Source organism: Coffea arabica, chromosome 8c (assembly GCF_036785885.1).
Source record: "Coffea arabica cultivar ET-39 chromosome 8c, Coffea Arabica ET-39 HiFi, whole genome shotgun sequence".
Classification (NCBI taxonomy): Eukaryota; Viridiplantae; Streptophyta; class Magnoliopsida; order Gentianales; family Rubiaceae; genus Coffea; species Coffea arabica.
This window is the reverse complement of record NC_092325.1, coordinates 22,213,872-22,230,489: the sequence shown is the minus strand read 5'-3', so window position 1 is coordinate 22,230,489 and position 16,618 is coordinate 22,213,872. Positions and strand designations below refer to the sequence as shown.

General features: G+C 39.6%; 1 protein-coding gene across 1 annotated transcript; it reads left to right on the top strand.

Moving 5' to 3' along the window:
* Positions 1–622: 622 nt before the first annotated feature.
* LOC140013413 (uncharacterized) lies at positions 623–14,573 on the top strand. Its single transcript, XM_072062686.1, has 4 exons — positions 623–688; positions 1,579–1,840; positions 1,957–2,417; positions 13,815–14,573. Exons 1-4 carry the CDS (start codon positions 623–625, stop codon positions 14,571–14,573), a joined length of 1,548 nt encoding a protein of 515 aa, XP_071918787.1.
* The last annotated feature ends 2,045 nt before the right edge of the window (positions 14,574–16,618 follow it).

The following is a 16,618-nucleotide window of genomic DNA, read 5'->3' as shown; positions in this document are numbered from 1 at the left end:
CTATTCCTTACTCTTGCTCTCCTAATCTCTCTTAGCCGCTGCCAAAAAACTCCCCCTTGCGGCTGCTAACCTCTCTTTCTTTTTATACCAGACCTCTAACCCTAAACTCCCAGCCATCTTTCCAAAATTGCAGCTAAAGGAGCCGCCCAGTCCTTCCTTGCAAGCTGCGACAATACGCGGCTTGCATGCGCGGATCCTCTTTTTTTTTTTTTAAATCACTTAATTTAAATCACAATAAAAATAATAATAAAACAAGCTTAAACTTAAATAAAATGTACAAAATTTAATAACCAAAAGATAAAAAGATAAAAAAATAAAAAGCTAAGATTTTCCTCTTTTTCTTCTTTTTTTCCATTTTCATTCATTTTTCCCTTTTTTCTTTTTTTCCAAGAAATTCTATGCTAAAAACTTAAAAATAAAAATAAAACTAGAAACTAAAAACTAAAAAATCGAATAAAACTAACACGACAAATAAAAAACTAAAAATAAACAGTAAATGAAATTACACCAAAAATTTGGTGTCTACAATGGTTTACTAGATTGGCTAGTAGTCCAAACATTTTACAATGGTCTCACCTATCCAACAAAGACGCATGTAGATGCGGCAGCGGGAGGAGCATTGATGGGAAAGACAGTTGATGAAACTCAACAATTGATTGAAGAAATGGCTGCTAACAACTACCAATGGGTAAACAAATGAGATAATATAAGGAGAACCGCAGGTATGCTTGAAGTAGATACCTTGAATATGTTAAGTGCAAAAATGGATAATGTGGTTAAGATGCTTAATAGGCACGTTGGTTCTAGCTCTAATTAAGGAGTAGTTGTTGCATGTTGTATTACTTGTGGCGGAGATCATGATGATTCTATGTGTTCTAGCAGGGAACAGGTTCAATATCTCAACAATTACAACCGTCCACCCCAAAATAATCCATACTCTAATACTTACAATCCAGAATGGCGTAATCACCCTAATTTTGGATGGAAGGATCAAAGGGAACCAACAAAGACCAAGTAATCCACGGGGTTTTCAACCAAAACAATCACTTCCGGAGTCCAAACCAGCTTGGGAATTGGCAATTGAAAAGCTGGCAAATGTATAAAATGATAAAATTGAAAAGTTAGCCAGTGCCACTACTCAACGATTTGAAAGAATTGAAGGAAGGATGGACCAACTCACCAATATGTACAGGAATGTTGAGCTCCAATTAGGGCAAATAGCAAATGCGGTTAACAATCGCAACCAAGGGGATTTACCTAGCAAGACTAAGGTGAACCCAAGGGAGCATGTGTAGGCTATAACCCTCAGTAGTGGTAAGGAAATAGGTGAGCCACCAGTAGTTGAATGTGAGAGAAGAGAAAACAAGCAGTTGAGTGAGTTAGGAGAGGATAGTAAAAAAATTAAAGGGAAAGAACAGGTGGAAGAAAATGAGCCACAAATTGGAGATACAACACCAATCCACCGGTGCCATTCCCTCAAAGATTGAAGCTTTCGAGAAATGACAAAGAATTTGAGAAGTTTGTCAAATTTTCAAACAATTACAAATTAATATTCTTTTTGTTGATGCTATTTTGCAGATTCCTTCATACGCAAAGTTTCTCAAGGAGATAATGGCTAAGAAAAGGAAGTTGGTAGATAGCGAGACAATTGCATTAACGGAAGAATGTAGTGCCATCATACAAAATAAATTGCCACCAAAGTTGAAAGATCCGGGGAGTTTCACAGTTCCTTGCACTATTGATAATGTAGAATTCTCTAAAGCACTTTGTGACCTTGGTGCAAGTGTTTCATTGATTCCTTTAATTGTGGCTAGACAATTGGGGTTGAAAGAGTTAAAGCGTACTAACATTTCCTTACAATTGGCTGACAGGTCTATTAGACATCCAATAGGCATATTGGAAAATGTGCTTATTAAAATACAGAATTTATTATTCCTGTTGATTTTGTTATTTTAGACATGGAGGAAGAAGTCAATGTACCTATTATACTTGGTAGACCATTTCTAGCCACTACAGGTACAATAATAGATGTTAAACGTGGTAAGTTCAAGTTCCAAATTGGTGAAGGGAAAATGGAATTTGATTTGAGTATAGTGGAGAAGTATCCCTCTTTTACTGACCATGTTTATTCTGTTGATATATGTGATGAATTGGCATTAGAGATGAGTCAAGTTAATCTTGATGATGATTTTCTTGAACTTTGTCTTAATGGTATAGGTTTACAAGAGGAGCAAGTCGAAAAAATGACTAAATTTTTGCAGGCACAGGTTCCTTACAAAAGGAGAAATGCATATGAGGAGTTAGGACTGAGCAAAGGGCTACCTCCACCATCATGTGAGCAAGCACCACAGCTTGAGTTTAAGCCACTGTCTAAACACCTCAAATATGCGTTTCTTGGAGAAAAAGAGACATTGCCAGTAATTGTCAATGCAGCACTATGTGACGCCCCCGCTTCTACCAAGGGCGAACCCTAGGGTATTGGCGGGACGCCTGCCTAACTCGCGCCAGGACTCAAAATTTCAAAACAATAAAACTAGATAAACCCAAAAGCGTACTATTCACAATATATCCAACGCCAAAAGAGTTCTATTTACATTCCCAAAAGCAACTATTCAAACCACCATATTACATTATAATAACAACCAGCAGAAAGTGGACCCTAAGATGGGTCCTTATACAAACCACCAAAACAAAAAGGAACATCTTAGTTGACCAACTATTACAAACTAAACCTCGCTATACTAGTGCTAGTGCCAAAAGTTTCCTCGTGTCGGCCCCTGTTAAGAAAAACATAGGAAAGGGGTAAGCTAGAATCTTAGTAAGTAAACAAGGGTAAACACGTAAATTTCACATTAAAATAAATAATTATGTCACAAAATGTCAAATCAACAGATATAAGTAACAACACAAGTAAGGATACAGGTTGGCTCCAAAGGCAAGTCGTTCGCCAGGCGTGACCTCCTGCCGACACTCCGTCGATCACATATAAGGGTCCATAGAACTCCACTTGTACTCCCACCTAACACCTTATCACCCTCACTGCCCAGTCACCTCACAAACTTGCTCGAGCGAACGAAATCACAAACTTAAGCTTGAGTCATAAGCTCGGGTCACAAACTTGGTTCACAACTTGAACTTACAAACTTGATGACCTCAAGACTAGGTTGGACTAGCTTTGACCAAGCCCCGGCCGGCTCGAATAGTCCGTCTAGGTCTTGAGATCGGGCCCCCAACTTCATCATATTTCACAAATTCACGAAAGTCACCCCGAGCTCCAAGCTCAAGGGGTTCAGCACCAAAATAATTCATGTATACACATCTCATGAAGAAACATAGGTACAAACTAGGGTTTAGGTCGAGTGTGATAACATACACTCTCGCCTAAATCCCCCTTTTATTCACATCAAAACACAATAGCAGTTTATACACATAAACGGCCTGAATACTTACTCCAAAGGTACGTATAGCAAAAATACAAGAATCACATCACGTATACAGCTAGTAGGCCCCACCGGCACCGTCTAGCCCGTCACCGTCTGAAATAGAAGATTGCATTACAATATATCATAAACGGCCGCTAACATGCTTAACTCAAGTAAAACAGCAAAATTGGCTCACGGAAATGGAGACGTACACGGAAACGGAAACGGCCAGATTTGCCATCCCAAACCGTTTTGATCAAAAGTTAGGCTAGGAATGTCAGATCAAGGTGGGTGAGACACTGTTTTGAAGCTACAAGGAAGGGCTACAACTTTTATTTAGACATCTCAACCCAGATCTGAATGAAAGCAGGTCGAAATCATGAAAACATTACCAGAAGTTTGCATTTTAGGATGACAGACAGGGTCTGTTTGCTGGACCATAACTCCCAGCTCGCAAATCCAAATCAAGAAATTCCAAGGGCGTTAGAAAGATAAGTCATAAGGATAAAACCTTTATGTTTTTTACTAAACCTGAATCAATACAGAGCATGGGGAAAAAGGGATTCAAAGTTTGTGTCAGAACTGTCCAAATTCGAAGGCAGTTCTGACAACCGATCTTGTTTTGGTCATAACTGAAGCTACGGAACTCAGATTTGGATGCACTTTATACCGTTTCGAAGCTAAGACCAAGATATACATTTCTTATGAAGGGGTCAACACCCAGTTCGAATGTTATCAAAACGGACAGAGTATGGTCAGAAGCAAAATTCAAAAACGTAACACAATCCAGCGTACAAAATAGGTGCAAGTGTTTTGGCTATAACTCAGGTTACACTAATCCGTTTGACCTGAAATTTTGTAGGCATATTCAGGACTTAAGAGCAGGTGCTGGGCTGCCTTGTTTACCCGTTCTGTAGGTTTCAAATGTCGGAAACGCATGGTTCATTTCTATGGTTCTTATACACGATTTTCAACCAAATTCATACCACATAAACACACATATACTAACTTCTAAATGACCCACAAATGTTCCGCAACTTCCCCTCTAAGTCACTACAAAATTACCCAAAACTAACCACAATCCCTAACCTAACTTTATATGCATCACTAAACTTAATCTATCAACCTTCTAACCAAACCCTAACTCACTAAACATTAGCCAAGCTAAAATAACCTAAGGAAGCCTTGGGTTTCTTAACCCAAATCAGTTTTTACCATTCACTCACCAACCCAATGAAACCAATCATCAAACACAACCACTACAAGTTCAATAACACAAGATTAAGGCCAACCAACATGTTTAGCATGAAACCCTAATTAGGGTTCATATGGCCGAACCTCAAGGCCTCATTTTTTACTAAATTAATCCATAAAATCAAGTGATAAACATAAGAGACACCATAATCAATCACAACTAACAACCATTATCATCATTTCCACTATCCCAAGCATCATAAACCACACTTAGCTTTGCATAGGAACTTTCTTACCTCAAGATGAAGGTTATATGATGACTAATGAACTCAACCCAACTCCAAGATGGATTCTTTATGCTTCAAGATGAAGATCTATAACAGAAATTTGGTTGAACTTAATTTACAAACTTCCCTTGGTTTTTCTCTTCCTTCTCCACGGCTCCACCTCTCTCTTGCTCTCTCTTGTTTTGTTTTTTATGGAAATCCTATGATATATACAAGATGGTCAAAGCCTTGGAAGATATTTCTATTTCCACCAATCACACAAAAGAGTCATTTTTTGCTCTCAAGCCCTTACACCTTCAACTTTGCATTTGATCAACTCTTGCCCTTAAACATTTGAAAAGCTTTCAATTTACTCCATAAATGATAACTTAATCTAGTCTAAAACATATAATCATACTTAATTGCTTCACTAATCACTTTCCTATCTTAATCACCTATACTTAAGCATACTTTATCTCACATAAAAGCAATTAAATAACAACCTTTTTGTCAAGGGCAAAATTAGGGTTTTAAACCCAACTTAGAATTCTAACAAATCATATCACTAGAAACTTTTCTAGTTTAGGGTTTTCCTAACTTTTAAACTCACTTAACCTATCTAAAATGGATCAAATCTTATACGTACCTGTACTAAAACAAACACTAGCATAACTAGCTTTAATCACCACTCGAACTTATAATTAATACAAAAACTAGGGTTTCAATACTAACCCTAACTTAGGGTTTTCGAATTAGTCCCAAAACCTAATGTTGCCGTACCAATAATGAATATAACCTAATATCAAACTTAAGAACTGACCGGGGTCTCACAACCTCTCCCACTTAGAATAATTTCGTCCTCGAAATTGATGCCTTTATTCGTGAATCATAATTGCAGGGTTTACAAAAATACGTGTCGTCAGGGTCTACTAAACACTTGCGGCACGCCGATAAGAAAGGGCGTACCTTCGATGCCTGCCGAAGGGTCTAACACCTCTTGTTGACCCATTGCATATACTCTAACTGGTCCTTTGGGTCGATTTTCCCCTGTATTGGACGGCTTAGCTGTGGTCCCTTCCGTCGGCGGTTTAAGTCTCTCTTTTTGCATCTTAGGGCATTGGGCAATCAGATGCTCTGTACTACCACATTTATAGCATTTTCGGATTGAACTGTTCTTCCAACAGTTTTCGTCGGTGTGGTTTGCCCGCAGAAACCACAGGTTGGCCTAGTTCCTACAGTCAATACTCCACGCTGAACACCCCTCTGGGGCCCTTGCCCTACTCGACCTCTCCCAAAATTACCTTGGTTTAGGGTTCCTGCAGGTCGGGGACCATCTGTTCCTCGACCCCTCTTAAAAGGTGGCTCATTTTTCGAACTCTGTCCGGTCGCAAAATTGCTCGAATCGAGTTGCCTCCTTTTTTGATCATGAAAGGCTTTACCTGTCCCCTAGCTGTCTCAATCCGCTGTGCTTTTTCTAGCGCTTGACTAAACGTGTCCAACTGAGCAGCTGCTAGTGCCTCCTGGATTTCCACATTCAAGCCTTGGATAAAGCGGCGAATCCGCTTTTGCTCCGTTGGCACCAGTTCCGGAGCGAAGCGAGAGAGTTTTGTAAATTGGGTTTCATACTCCGCCACACTAAATGCCCCTTGGCGCAGGCGGATAAAATCATCCTCACGTCTCTCTTGTACAATGGGAGGTAAATATTTTTCATTAAATTCTCATGTAAAGTTAACCCATGTCCAGGGGGTCTGTTCCCGCTCCCACTTGGCTCTAATCACATTCCACCAGGCTCGGGCGGCCCCTTTAAACTGAAAAACAGCAAAAGATATCTGCCGCTCCTCCGAATACCTAAGTGCGGCAAATATATCTAACATACGGTCCATCCAACCCTCTGCTAGGTCAGGATTAGGTCCACCTATAAACTTTGGAGGTGCAAATTTTTGGAACCGTTCTAAAGCATGGTCATCTCCTTCGTGATTGCCTGGATTATTTTCAGGGTTTCCTGTAGTATTCCCATGGCCCTGACCCTGTTGGTCAACCATACGTTCTAATAGATCAGCCATCCAGCGGATGGCTGTAGCTACTTGATCTGGCTCATGTTCATGTTCCCTTTCAGGGTTTCGTCCTCGCCTTCTACCTCTACCTCGAGTACCGCATGCCATTTAGGTACAAAAGTCTATAAATCCAAACATAACGTGTGCTTAGTATTCAAACGAGAAACAAAATAAAAACACAAAGCAAATGCATAAAAGGCACGCAAAGGATAAGTGCAAAAGATGATACTCAAATATACACATTTATTTACAAAGCCACACCAAAAGCTATACAATTTAGCCGACATCCAGTCGGTACAAAACCCCTTTACATACATGAGCATTCGAGCTCCAAAATCTAGTTAGCCAGCAGATAACTAAAGAACTAGCTATACTGGTTAGAACAAAACATGTCAAATGGGCAAAAGACAATTCAAATAACTGTCCTACGCGCCTCCCCTAGGGCCCCAATCCCCAACGGAACCAAGAGTATCTAACTCGCCTATCTGCTCTGGGTCGGTAGCTCGTGGGGGTGCCTCCGCTGCCATATCAAGTAGGATTTCGCAGTCTAACGTAATACTCCGGGCCCTCTCCCTAAGCTACCTCTTCATAGGGAAGAAGTGCTGGTGTGCATCTCAGAGGCCACGCTCCAAGTCCCTAACACGCATAGCTTGCCCCTGGGCAATCTCTCGAGCCTCCTCTAACTGTCAAGCCAAGCGATCGCAAGCCTTCCTCAGGTGGCATCGCTCGTCGTCCACTGTCAAGACGACCTCATCAGGGTAGCCATACGTATAGTAACACTGGCAGGGTCGGTGCAACACCTGACCAAAGGGGGAATGCAAAATGTAGGGCTCTCCAAGCCTCTTCCGATATCGGATCACCCGCTTACGTAACACCCGATCCTCCAGGCCCCTCGCACTCGGAGGTCTCGGTCCCGGTCCCACACTGCTAGGTCCCGCACCACTAGAACTGCCCGGATCCATACCTACAGACATTGATTCGTTAGTTCTCCGGCATTTCAGTTTAAAATAGATCATTCGTCTTAAAAGAATCAAATATGTCTAGTGCCTATCACGTATGTCCCACTTGCCCAAGTCCTCTAACCTAGGCGCTCTGATACCACCTGTGATGCCCCCGGTTCTCCCAAGGGCGAACCCTAAGGTATCGGCGGGACGCCTGCCTAGCTCGTGCCAGGACTCAAAATTTTAAAATAATAAAACTAGATAAATCCAAAAGCGTACTATTCACAATATATCCAACGCCAAAAGAGTTCTATTTACATTCCCAAAAGCAACTATTCAAACCACCATATTACATTATAATTGTAACAGCCCCACTTTCCCCTAAGGCGAACCAAAGGGGTTAGCGGACTGCCTGCCCAGCTCTCGCCAGGACTGCGGATCAGTTTACGTCGATCTATTACGTTCCGGAACATCCCATTGCGCGTAAACAAGTCAAAATCACGAAAATAAAAAATGAAAATCGAAGCCGAAGATGAATAGTGCATGACCAGTCGGAATCCGGCCGGAATCTGGCCGGATGTCCGGCCGGATTCCTGGCCGGATACCAGGCAGAGAGTTGCCAATTTTTTTCAAATTCTCCAAGCAATCCGGCCGGCAATCCGGCCAGTTTCTGGCCGGATTCCTGGCCGGATTCTGTTCAATGCCTTTTGTTCAAAATTTTCCTTTGGCCGTTTGAAACATGAATCAGTCCGAAGTTCAACCAAACATCAATTTAACATACACACATTGAAATTCAACATTTACAACCACATTGGCATGCCAAATACCATTCATCATGAATATACATACTCGGTTTGCCAATCAAAGAGAATGAACCCAATACACAATAGGGTTTCATTCAACAAGCTAAACAAAAGCCATTTACACTAGCTCAACTTGGCAATCGACTATCCAAATCAGTCCCAAAAGTAATTATATCCCTGTAAGGAAAACAAATGGAACGGGATGAGCTAAAGCCCAGTGAGTTACTACCACATAAGCAGTAAAGATCACATAAGCATAATCTTTCATTTCAAGTACACACTTAAGAAGTAAACAAGTCGGTAAAAGGATACGGATGGCTCTCAAGAGCCCGTTTCCACGCTTACATTCTTGATCCAATCTCATTGACCCTCCGTCAATGTTTAAGAATACCCGACCGTAGATCTCACTTCACTCCATTCCTTCCACCAAACATACCCCAACCGGGCCCGCACTCCAATTCAGTAGCTTTTGGTAATACTCGTGTATACCAGAACCAAGAGTCTCATTACTACAAGGTTCCTCAGTACAGTCCCCGTGGTATGTCACTTATCACGACCAAGCCCTTGCCGGCTCGATCCAAATGACCACCAAACGGGGTTGAGCTCAGTAATACAGTGAGGTCGTTGGACATCGTCCAAACAACACCAAATCAGTTTTCCAAGATTGCAATTCAATAACTCATATAGCCAGTGCAGTATTTCAGTATAACAGTAAGCAGTCATGAATGAAATCACAAGGGGTGAGGGCGGTCAAGTACACCCTCACCTCAATCACTTCCAATAACCAATTAAGCCTTCAAGGCATCAAATACACATAGAGCAAAGCCATATTATAACAAGTAAGTGAGTAGTATACTCACTAAGCAATTAAGTGCTATGTCATGCACTTCCATCAGGGGAATGTTGTGAACCACCGTCATGCCCTAGAACACGTAAGCAAGTACTATGAGACTCAATACTGAGCCATAAAACAATGCCAATCACAACTCCAATAGGGTTTTATAAACATATATAAGCATCATAGGCAACCAGAAATTAGGAAAGGGCTTTAACTTAGGCCTTGATAAGAAAACCGGTTTTGACGTCATAATGCGGTAATGGCACAACTCTCACTACAATTATCGGATGGGGGTGTAAGACCCACCGTTTCGAAGCTATGGAACAGGGCTACAACAATGTAGAAGGTCACTCAATCCAGCAGAAAGTGGACCTTAAGGTGGGACCTTAAGGTGGGACCAGCAGAAAGTGGACCCTAAGGTGGGACCTTATACAAACCACCAAAACAAAAAGAAACATCTTAGTTGACCAACTATTACAAACTAAGCCTCGCTATACTAGTGCTAGTGCCAAAAGTTTCCCCGTGTCAGCCCCTGTTAAGGAAAACAAAGGAAAGGGGTAAGCTAGAAGTTTAGTAAGTAAACAGGGGTAAACACGTAAATTTCACATTAAAATAAACAATTATGTCACAAAATGTCAAATCAACAGATATAAGTAACAACACAAGTAAGGATACAGGTTGGCTCCAAAGCCAAGCCGTTCGCCAGGCGTGACCTCCTGCCGACACTCCGTCGACCACATATAAGGGTCTGTAGAACTCCACTTGTACTCCCACCTAACACCTTATCACCCTCACTGGCCAGTCACCTCACAAACTTGCTTGAGCGAAAGAAATCACAAACTTGAGCTTGAGTCATAAGCTCGGGTCACAAACTTGGTTCACAACTTGAACCTACGAACTTGGTGACCTCAAGACTAGGTTGGACTAGCTTCGACCAAGCCCCGGCCAGCTCGAATATTCCGTCTAGATCTTGAGATCGGGCCCCCAACTTCATCATATTTCACAAATTCACGAAAGTCACCCCGAGCTCCAAGCTCAAGGGGTTCAGCACCAAAATAATTCATGTATACACATCTCATGAAGAAACATAGGTACAAACTAGGGTTTAGGTCGAGTGTGATAACATACACTCTCGCCTAAATCCCCCTTTTATTCACATCAAAACACAATAGCAGTTTATACACATAAACGGCCTGAATACTTACTCCAAAGGTACGTATAGCAAAAATGCAAGAATCACATCACGTATACAGCTAGTAGGCCCCACCGGCACCGTCTAGTCCGTCACCATCTGAAATAGAAGATTGCATTACAATATATCATAAACGGCCACTAACATGCTTAACTCAAGTAAAACGGCAAAATTGGCTCACGGAAATGGAGACGGACACGGAAACGGAAACGGCCAGATTTGCCATCCCAAACCGTTTTGATCAAAAGTTAGGCTAGGAATGTCAGATCAAGGTGGGTGAGACACTGTTTTGAAGCTACAAGGAAGGGCTACAACTTTTATTTAGACATCTCAACCCAGATCTGAATGAAAGCAGGTCGAAATCATGAAAACATTACCAGAAGTTTGCATTTTAGGATGACAGACAGGGTCTGTTTCCTGGACCATAACTCCAAGCTCACAAATCCAAATCAAGAAATTCCAAGGGCGTTAGAAAGCTAAGTCATAAGGATAAAACCTTTATGTTTTTGACTAAACCTGAATCAATACAGAGCATGGGGAAAAAGGGATTCAAAGTTTGTGTCAGAACTGTCCAAATTCGAAGGCAGTTCTGACAACCGATCTTGTTTTGGTCATAACTGAAGCTACGGAACTCAGATTTGGATGCACTTTATACCGTTTCGAAGCTAAGACCAAGATATACATTTATTACGAAGGGGTCAACACCCAGTTCGAATGTTATCAAAACGGACAGAGTATGGTCAGAAGCAAAATTCAAAAACGTAACACAATCCAGCGTACAAAATAGGTGCAAGTGTTTTGGCTATAACTCAGGTTACACTAATCCGTTTGACCTGAAATTTCGTAGGCATATTCAGGACTTAAGAGGCTACAACTTTCATGTTTTGAGAAACTTCAGAATCAATACGTAGTATCAATAAAAATGAAGCTTAAGTTCAGGTGCTGGGCTGCCTTGTTTACCCTTTTTGCAGGTTTCAAATGTCGGAAACGCATGGTTCATTTCTATGGTTCTTATACACGATTTTCAACCAAATTCATACCACATAAACACACATATACTAACTTCTAAATGACCCACAAATGTTCCGCAACTTCCCCTCTAAGTCACTACAAAATTACCCAAAACTAACCACAATCCCTAACCTAACTTTATATGCATCACTAAACTTAATCTATCAACCTTCTAACCAAACCCTAACTCACTAAACATTAGCCAAGCTAAAATAACCTAAGGAAGCCTTGGGTTTCTTAACCCAAATCAGTTTTTACCATTCACTCACCAACCCAATGAAACCAATCATCAAACACAACCACTACAAGTTCAATAACACAAGATTAAGGCCAACCAACATGTTTAGCATGAAACCCTAATTAGGGTTCATATGGCCGAACCTCAAGGCCTCATTTTTTACTAAATTAATCCATAAAATCAAGTGATAAACATAAGAGACACCATAATCAATCACAACTAACAACCATTATCATCATTTCCACTATCCCAAGCATCATAAACCACACTTAGCTTTGCATAGGAACTTTCTTACCTCAAGATGAAGGTTATATGATGACTAATGAACTCAACCCAACTCCAAGATGGATTCTTTATGCTTCAAGATGAAGATCTATAACAGAAATTTGGTTGAACTTAATTTACAAACTTCCCTTGGTTTTTCTCTTCCTTCTCCACGGCTCCACCTCTCTCTTGCTCTCTCTTGTTTTGTTTTTTATGGAAATCCTATGATATATACAAGATGGTCAAAGCCTTGGAAGATATTTCTATTTCCACCAATCACACAAAAGAGTCATTTTTTGCTCTCAAGCCCTTACACCTTCAACTTTGCATTTGATCAACTCTTGCCCTTAAACATTTGAAAAGCTTTCAATTTACTCCATAAATGATAACTTAATCTAGTCTAAAACATATAATCATACTTAATTGTTTCACTAATCACTTTCATATCTTAATCACCTGTACTTAAGCATACTTTATCTCACATAAAAGCAATTAAATAACAACCTTTTTGTCAAGGGCAAAATTAGGGTTTTAAACCCAACTTAGAATTCTAACAAATCGTATCACTAGAAACTTTTCTAGTTTAGGGTTTTCCTAACTTTTAAACTCACTTAACCTATCTAAAATGGATCAAATCTTATACGTACCTGTACTAAAACACACACTAGCATAACTAGCTTTAATCACCACTCAAACTTATAATTAATACAAAAACTAGGGTTTCAATACTAACCCCAACTTAGGATTTTCGAATTAGTCCCAAAACCTAATGTTGCCGTACCAATAATGAATATAACCTAATATCAAACTTAAGAACTGACCGGGGTCTCACACACTAGATGAGGAACAACTAGACAAGCTCTTACGTATTCTGAGGAAGCATTTAAAGGCTATAGGATGGACGATTTCTGATATCATGGGAATTAGTCCAACTATTTGTATGCACCGGATTTTGTTAGAAGAAAATTCTAAGCCGCTGGTTAAAACTCAAAGAAGATTAAATCCAAACATGAAAGAAGTGGTAAGAGTGAAGATTCTTAAATGGCTGGATGCAGGTATGATTTTCCCAATTTCTGATAGTGTTTGGATTTCTCCTATATATGTAGTGCCAAAGAAAGGGGGAATAACCATAGTACATGGTAAAAATAATGAAATGATTCCTTCTAGGGTTGTGGTTAGATGGCGAGTCTGTATTGATTATAGAAAACTGAATGCAGCTACTTGAAAGGATCATTTTCCTCTACCTTTTCTTGATCAAATGGTAGAAAGATTGGCTGGTTATGAATTTTATTGTTTCTTGGATGGTTTTTTAGGATACAATCAAAAAGTAATTGCACCGGAAGATCAAGAGAAAACCACATTCACTTGTCCTTACGGTACTTTTGCATTTCGAATGATGCCTTTTGGATTGTGCAATGCACTTGCTACCTTCCAACGATGCATGATGGCAATTTTCTCTTATTTTAATGAGAAAATTACGGAAATCTTCATGGATGATTTTTCTGTATTTGGATGTGCTTATGATCATTGTCTTAATAATTTAGATCTAATTTTGCAGAGATGTGAAGAAACAAACCTTGTACTCAATTAGGAAAAATGTCACTTCATGGTTTGTGAGGATAATGTGCTAGGTCACAAAATTTCTTCAGAAGGTATTGAGGTAGATCAAGCCAAGATAGAGGTTATTGAGAGAATATCTCCACCTATCAATGTGAAAGGCATTCGCAGCTTTCTTGGATACATGGGATTTTATCAACGATTTATTAAGGATTTCTCCAAGATTGCTAAACCTTTATGTGAATTACTTGCAAAAGATGTTTCTTTTCACTTTAATGATGAGTGTTTACTTGCTTTTGATAGGTTGAAGAAGGAACTTGTCTTCGCACCTATAATAGCATCACCGGATTGGAGCTTGCTATTCGAATTAATGTGTGATGCAAGTGATTTTGCAGTTGGGGCCGTTCTTGGGCAAAAACATGATAAGCGACTTCATGTTATCTATTATGCAAGTAAAATGTTAAATGAAACCCAAGTCAACTATACAACAACAGAGAAGAAGTTGCTAGCAGTGATTTTTGCATTGGATAAGTTTAGATCCTACTTAGTAGGATCTAAAGTTATCATTTATACTGACCATGCAGCACTCAAATATCTTTTAAATAAGAAAGATGCAAAACCTCGACTAATTCGATGGATTTTATTATTGCAGGAATTTGATTTGGAGATCAAAGATAAAAAAGGATCCGTGAACTTAGTCGCTGATCATCTTTCTAGACTGGAAAACATACCTCAGGAAGACCATTCATCCATTAAAGAAGAATTTTCAGATGAGTTTTTAATGGCAATTTAAAGGTCACCATGGTATGCTGATCTAGTTAACTTTTGTAGTTAGTGGAGTGATACCAGTGATTTGAATTCTCAACAAAGGAAAAAATTCTTAAATGATGCTAAACAGTATTTTTGGGAAGAACCATTCTTTTACAAACATTGTGCAGATGGAATAGTTAGAAGATGTGTTCCAGAAGAAGAGGTACATAGTATTTTAAGGCATTGTCATACCCTTGAAACGAGAGGTCATTTTAGTACAACTAAAACCGTAGCAAAGATATGGCAATCTGGATTTTATTGGCCTACTATGTATCGAGATGCTAGAAATTGGGTTAAAAGTTGTGATCAATGCCAAAGAACTGGTAATATCTCAAGAAAGAATGAAATGCCTTTGACTACATATTTGGAAGTTGAGCTATTTAACGTTTGGGGAATTGATTTTATGGGACCATTTCCTAGCTCATATAATAATAGGTACATCCTTTTAACAGTTGATTATGTCTCTAAATGGGTGGAGGCCATTCCTTCACAAACTAATGATGCTAAAGTTGTGCTTAAATTCCTTAAACGGAACATATTTTGTAGGTTTGGAGTCCCAAAGGCAATAATCAGCGATGAAGGTAAGCATTTTTGTAATAAAATTATTGACACCTTGCTACTTAAATATGGATGCATGCATAAAAAGTCACTCTCCTATCATCCTCAAGCCAATGGCCAAGCGGAATTGGCCAATCGGGAAATTAAAATCATTTTGGAGAAAACTGTCAACCGATCGAGAAAGAATTGGACAAACAAGCTTGAAGATGCTTTGTGGGCGTATAGAACGGCATTTAAAACGTCATTGGGAATGTCTCCATATAAGCTTATTTATGGGAAAGTGTGTCATTTACCTATAGAAATAGAACATAAAGCTTATTGGGCCATTAAAGCTATTAATTTTGATTTTAAATCTGCAGGTGAAAAGAGAATGCTCGGGCTAAGCGAATTGGAGGAATCGCGGTTAATCTCATATGAGAAAGCCAAAATTTACAAAGAAAAAGTGAAATTTTGGCATGATAAACACATTCTCCCTAAGCATTTTGAAGAAGGGCAAAAGGTGTTGTTGTTTAACTCAAGGCTTAAATTATTCCCTGGAAAGCTTAAGTCTCAATGGTCTAGGCCATTTGAAGTGGTTCGCATGTTTCCTTATGGAGCAGTGGAAATAAAAGGAGAAAATGGTGCCCCATTTAAAGTAAATGGTCAAAGATTGAACCCCTATTTGTCCGGAGAAAAGGTTCCTAAAGGAGTAATTTACTCCTTAGGAAATACAATGGAGAGTTAAAGAAGCTATAGGTGAGTCGAGCTTAACGACTCTAAACAAAGCGCTTGTTGGGAGGCAACCCAATAAAATTGCAGTTGTGTGTTTTTATCTGTTTCTTACATTTTGGTGTTATTTGATTGACTAATTATACGTATTTCGCGTGTTTGTAGGAGATACCGGTGTTTTAACATCCATCTTGGAGGTGCATTTGAAGAATAGTGTAAAAAGGGAGGTTTTCTTACCAAATTGTGCTTTAAGTGTTTAGAATTACCATTCATATATATAGTGTGCATTTCAAGTATATTCAAATGAGTTTTGGTGATAACATGTTTATAAATGCTCATGGACTCATTTGATGTGCATTTAATGCCCAAAAGTACCATTTTGGTGTAAAAGTGCAAAAATGATCAAAGAACCTCACCTCTCGATTGGATATTGTGCAAAAATGATCAAAGATTGGATATTGTGTTTATGGTATATTACATATGCGTGGGAGGTTGGAATTGATAAAAAGTTTGTCCAAAGTGTGTTTTGGAATTGAACGAAAAAGGGAAAAAGTTTGAAAAATTGCAGTTTCTGCAATTAGTGCAGAGAAAGATAGATCCGAGCTCAGATCTGACTCAACCCAGAAGGATCCGACCTCGGATCCTTTAAGTTTCAAAGATGAAATTGGGGATCCGACCCCGGATCCTAAATTGTTCAAGAGGATCCGAGGGATCGTCTGTGTTTCTGGTGGGAAGGATCCGAGCCATGATTGGAAAAATCCG

Bases quoted from the DNA above. Each gene is read 5' to 3' on its own strand.
- LOC140013413 (XM_072062686.1), top strand. From the start codon at position 623: ATGGGAAAGACAGTTGATGAAACTCAACAATTGATTGAAGAAATGGCT. The intron at 689-1,578 runs GTAAACAAATGA...GCTATTTTGCAG, and splicing joins CTGCTAACAACTACCAATGG to ATTCCTTCATACGCAAAGTT. The intron at 2,418-13,814 runs GTAATTGTCAAT...GTACTCAATTAG, and splicing joins GAGAAAAAGAGACATTGCCA to GAAAAATGTCACTTCATGGT.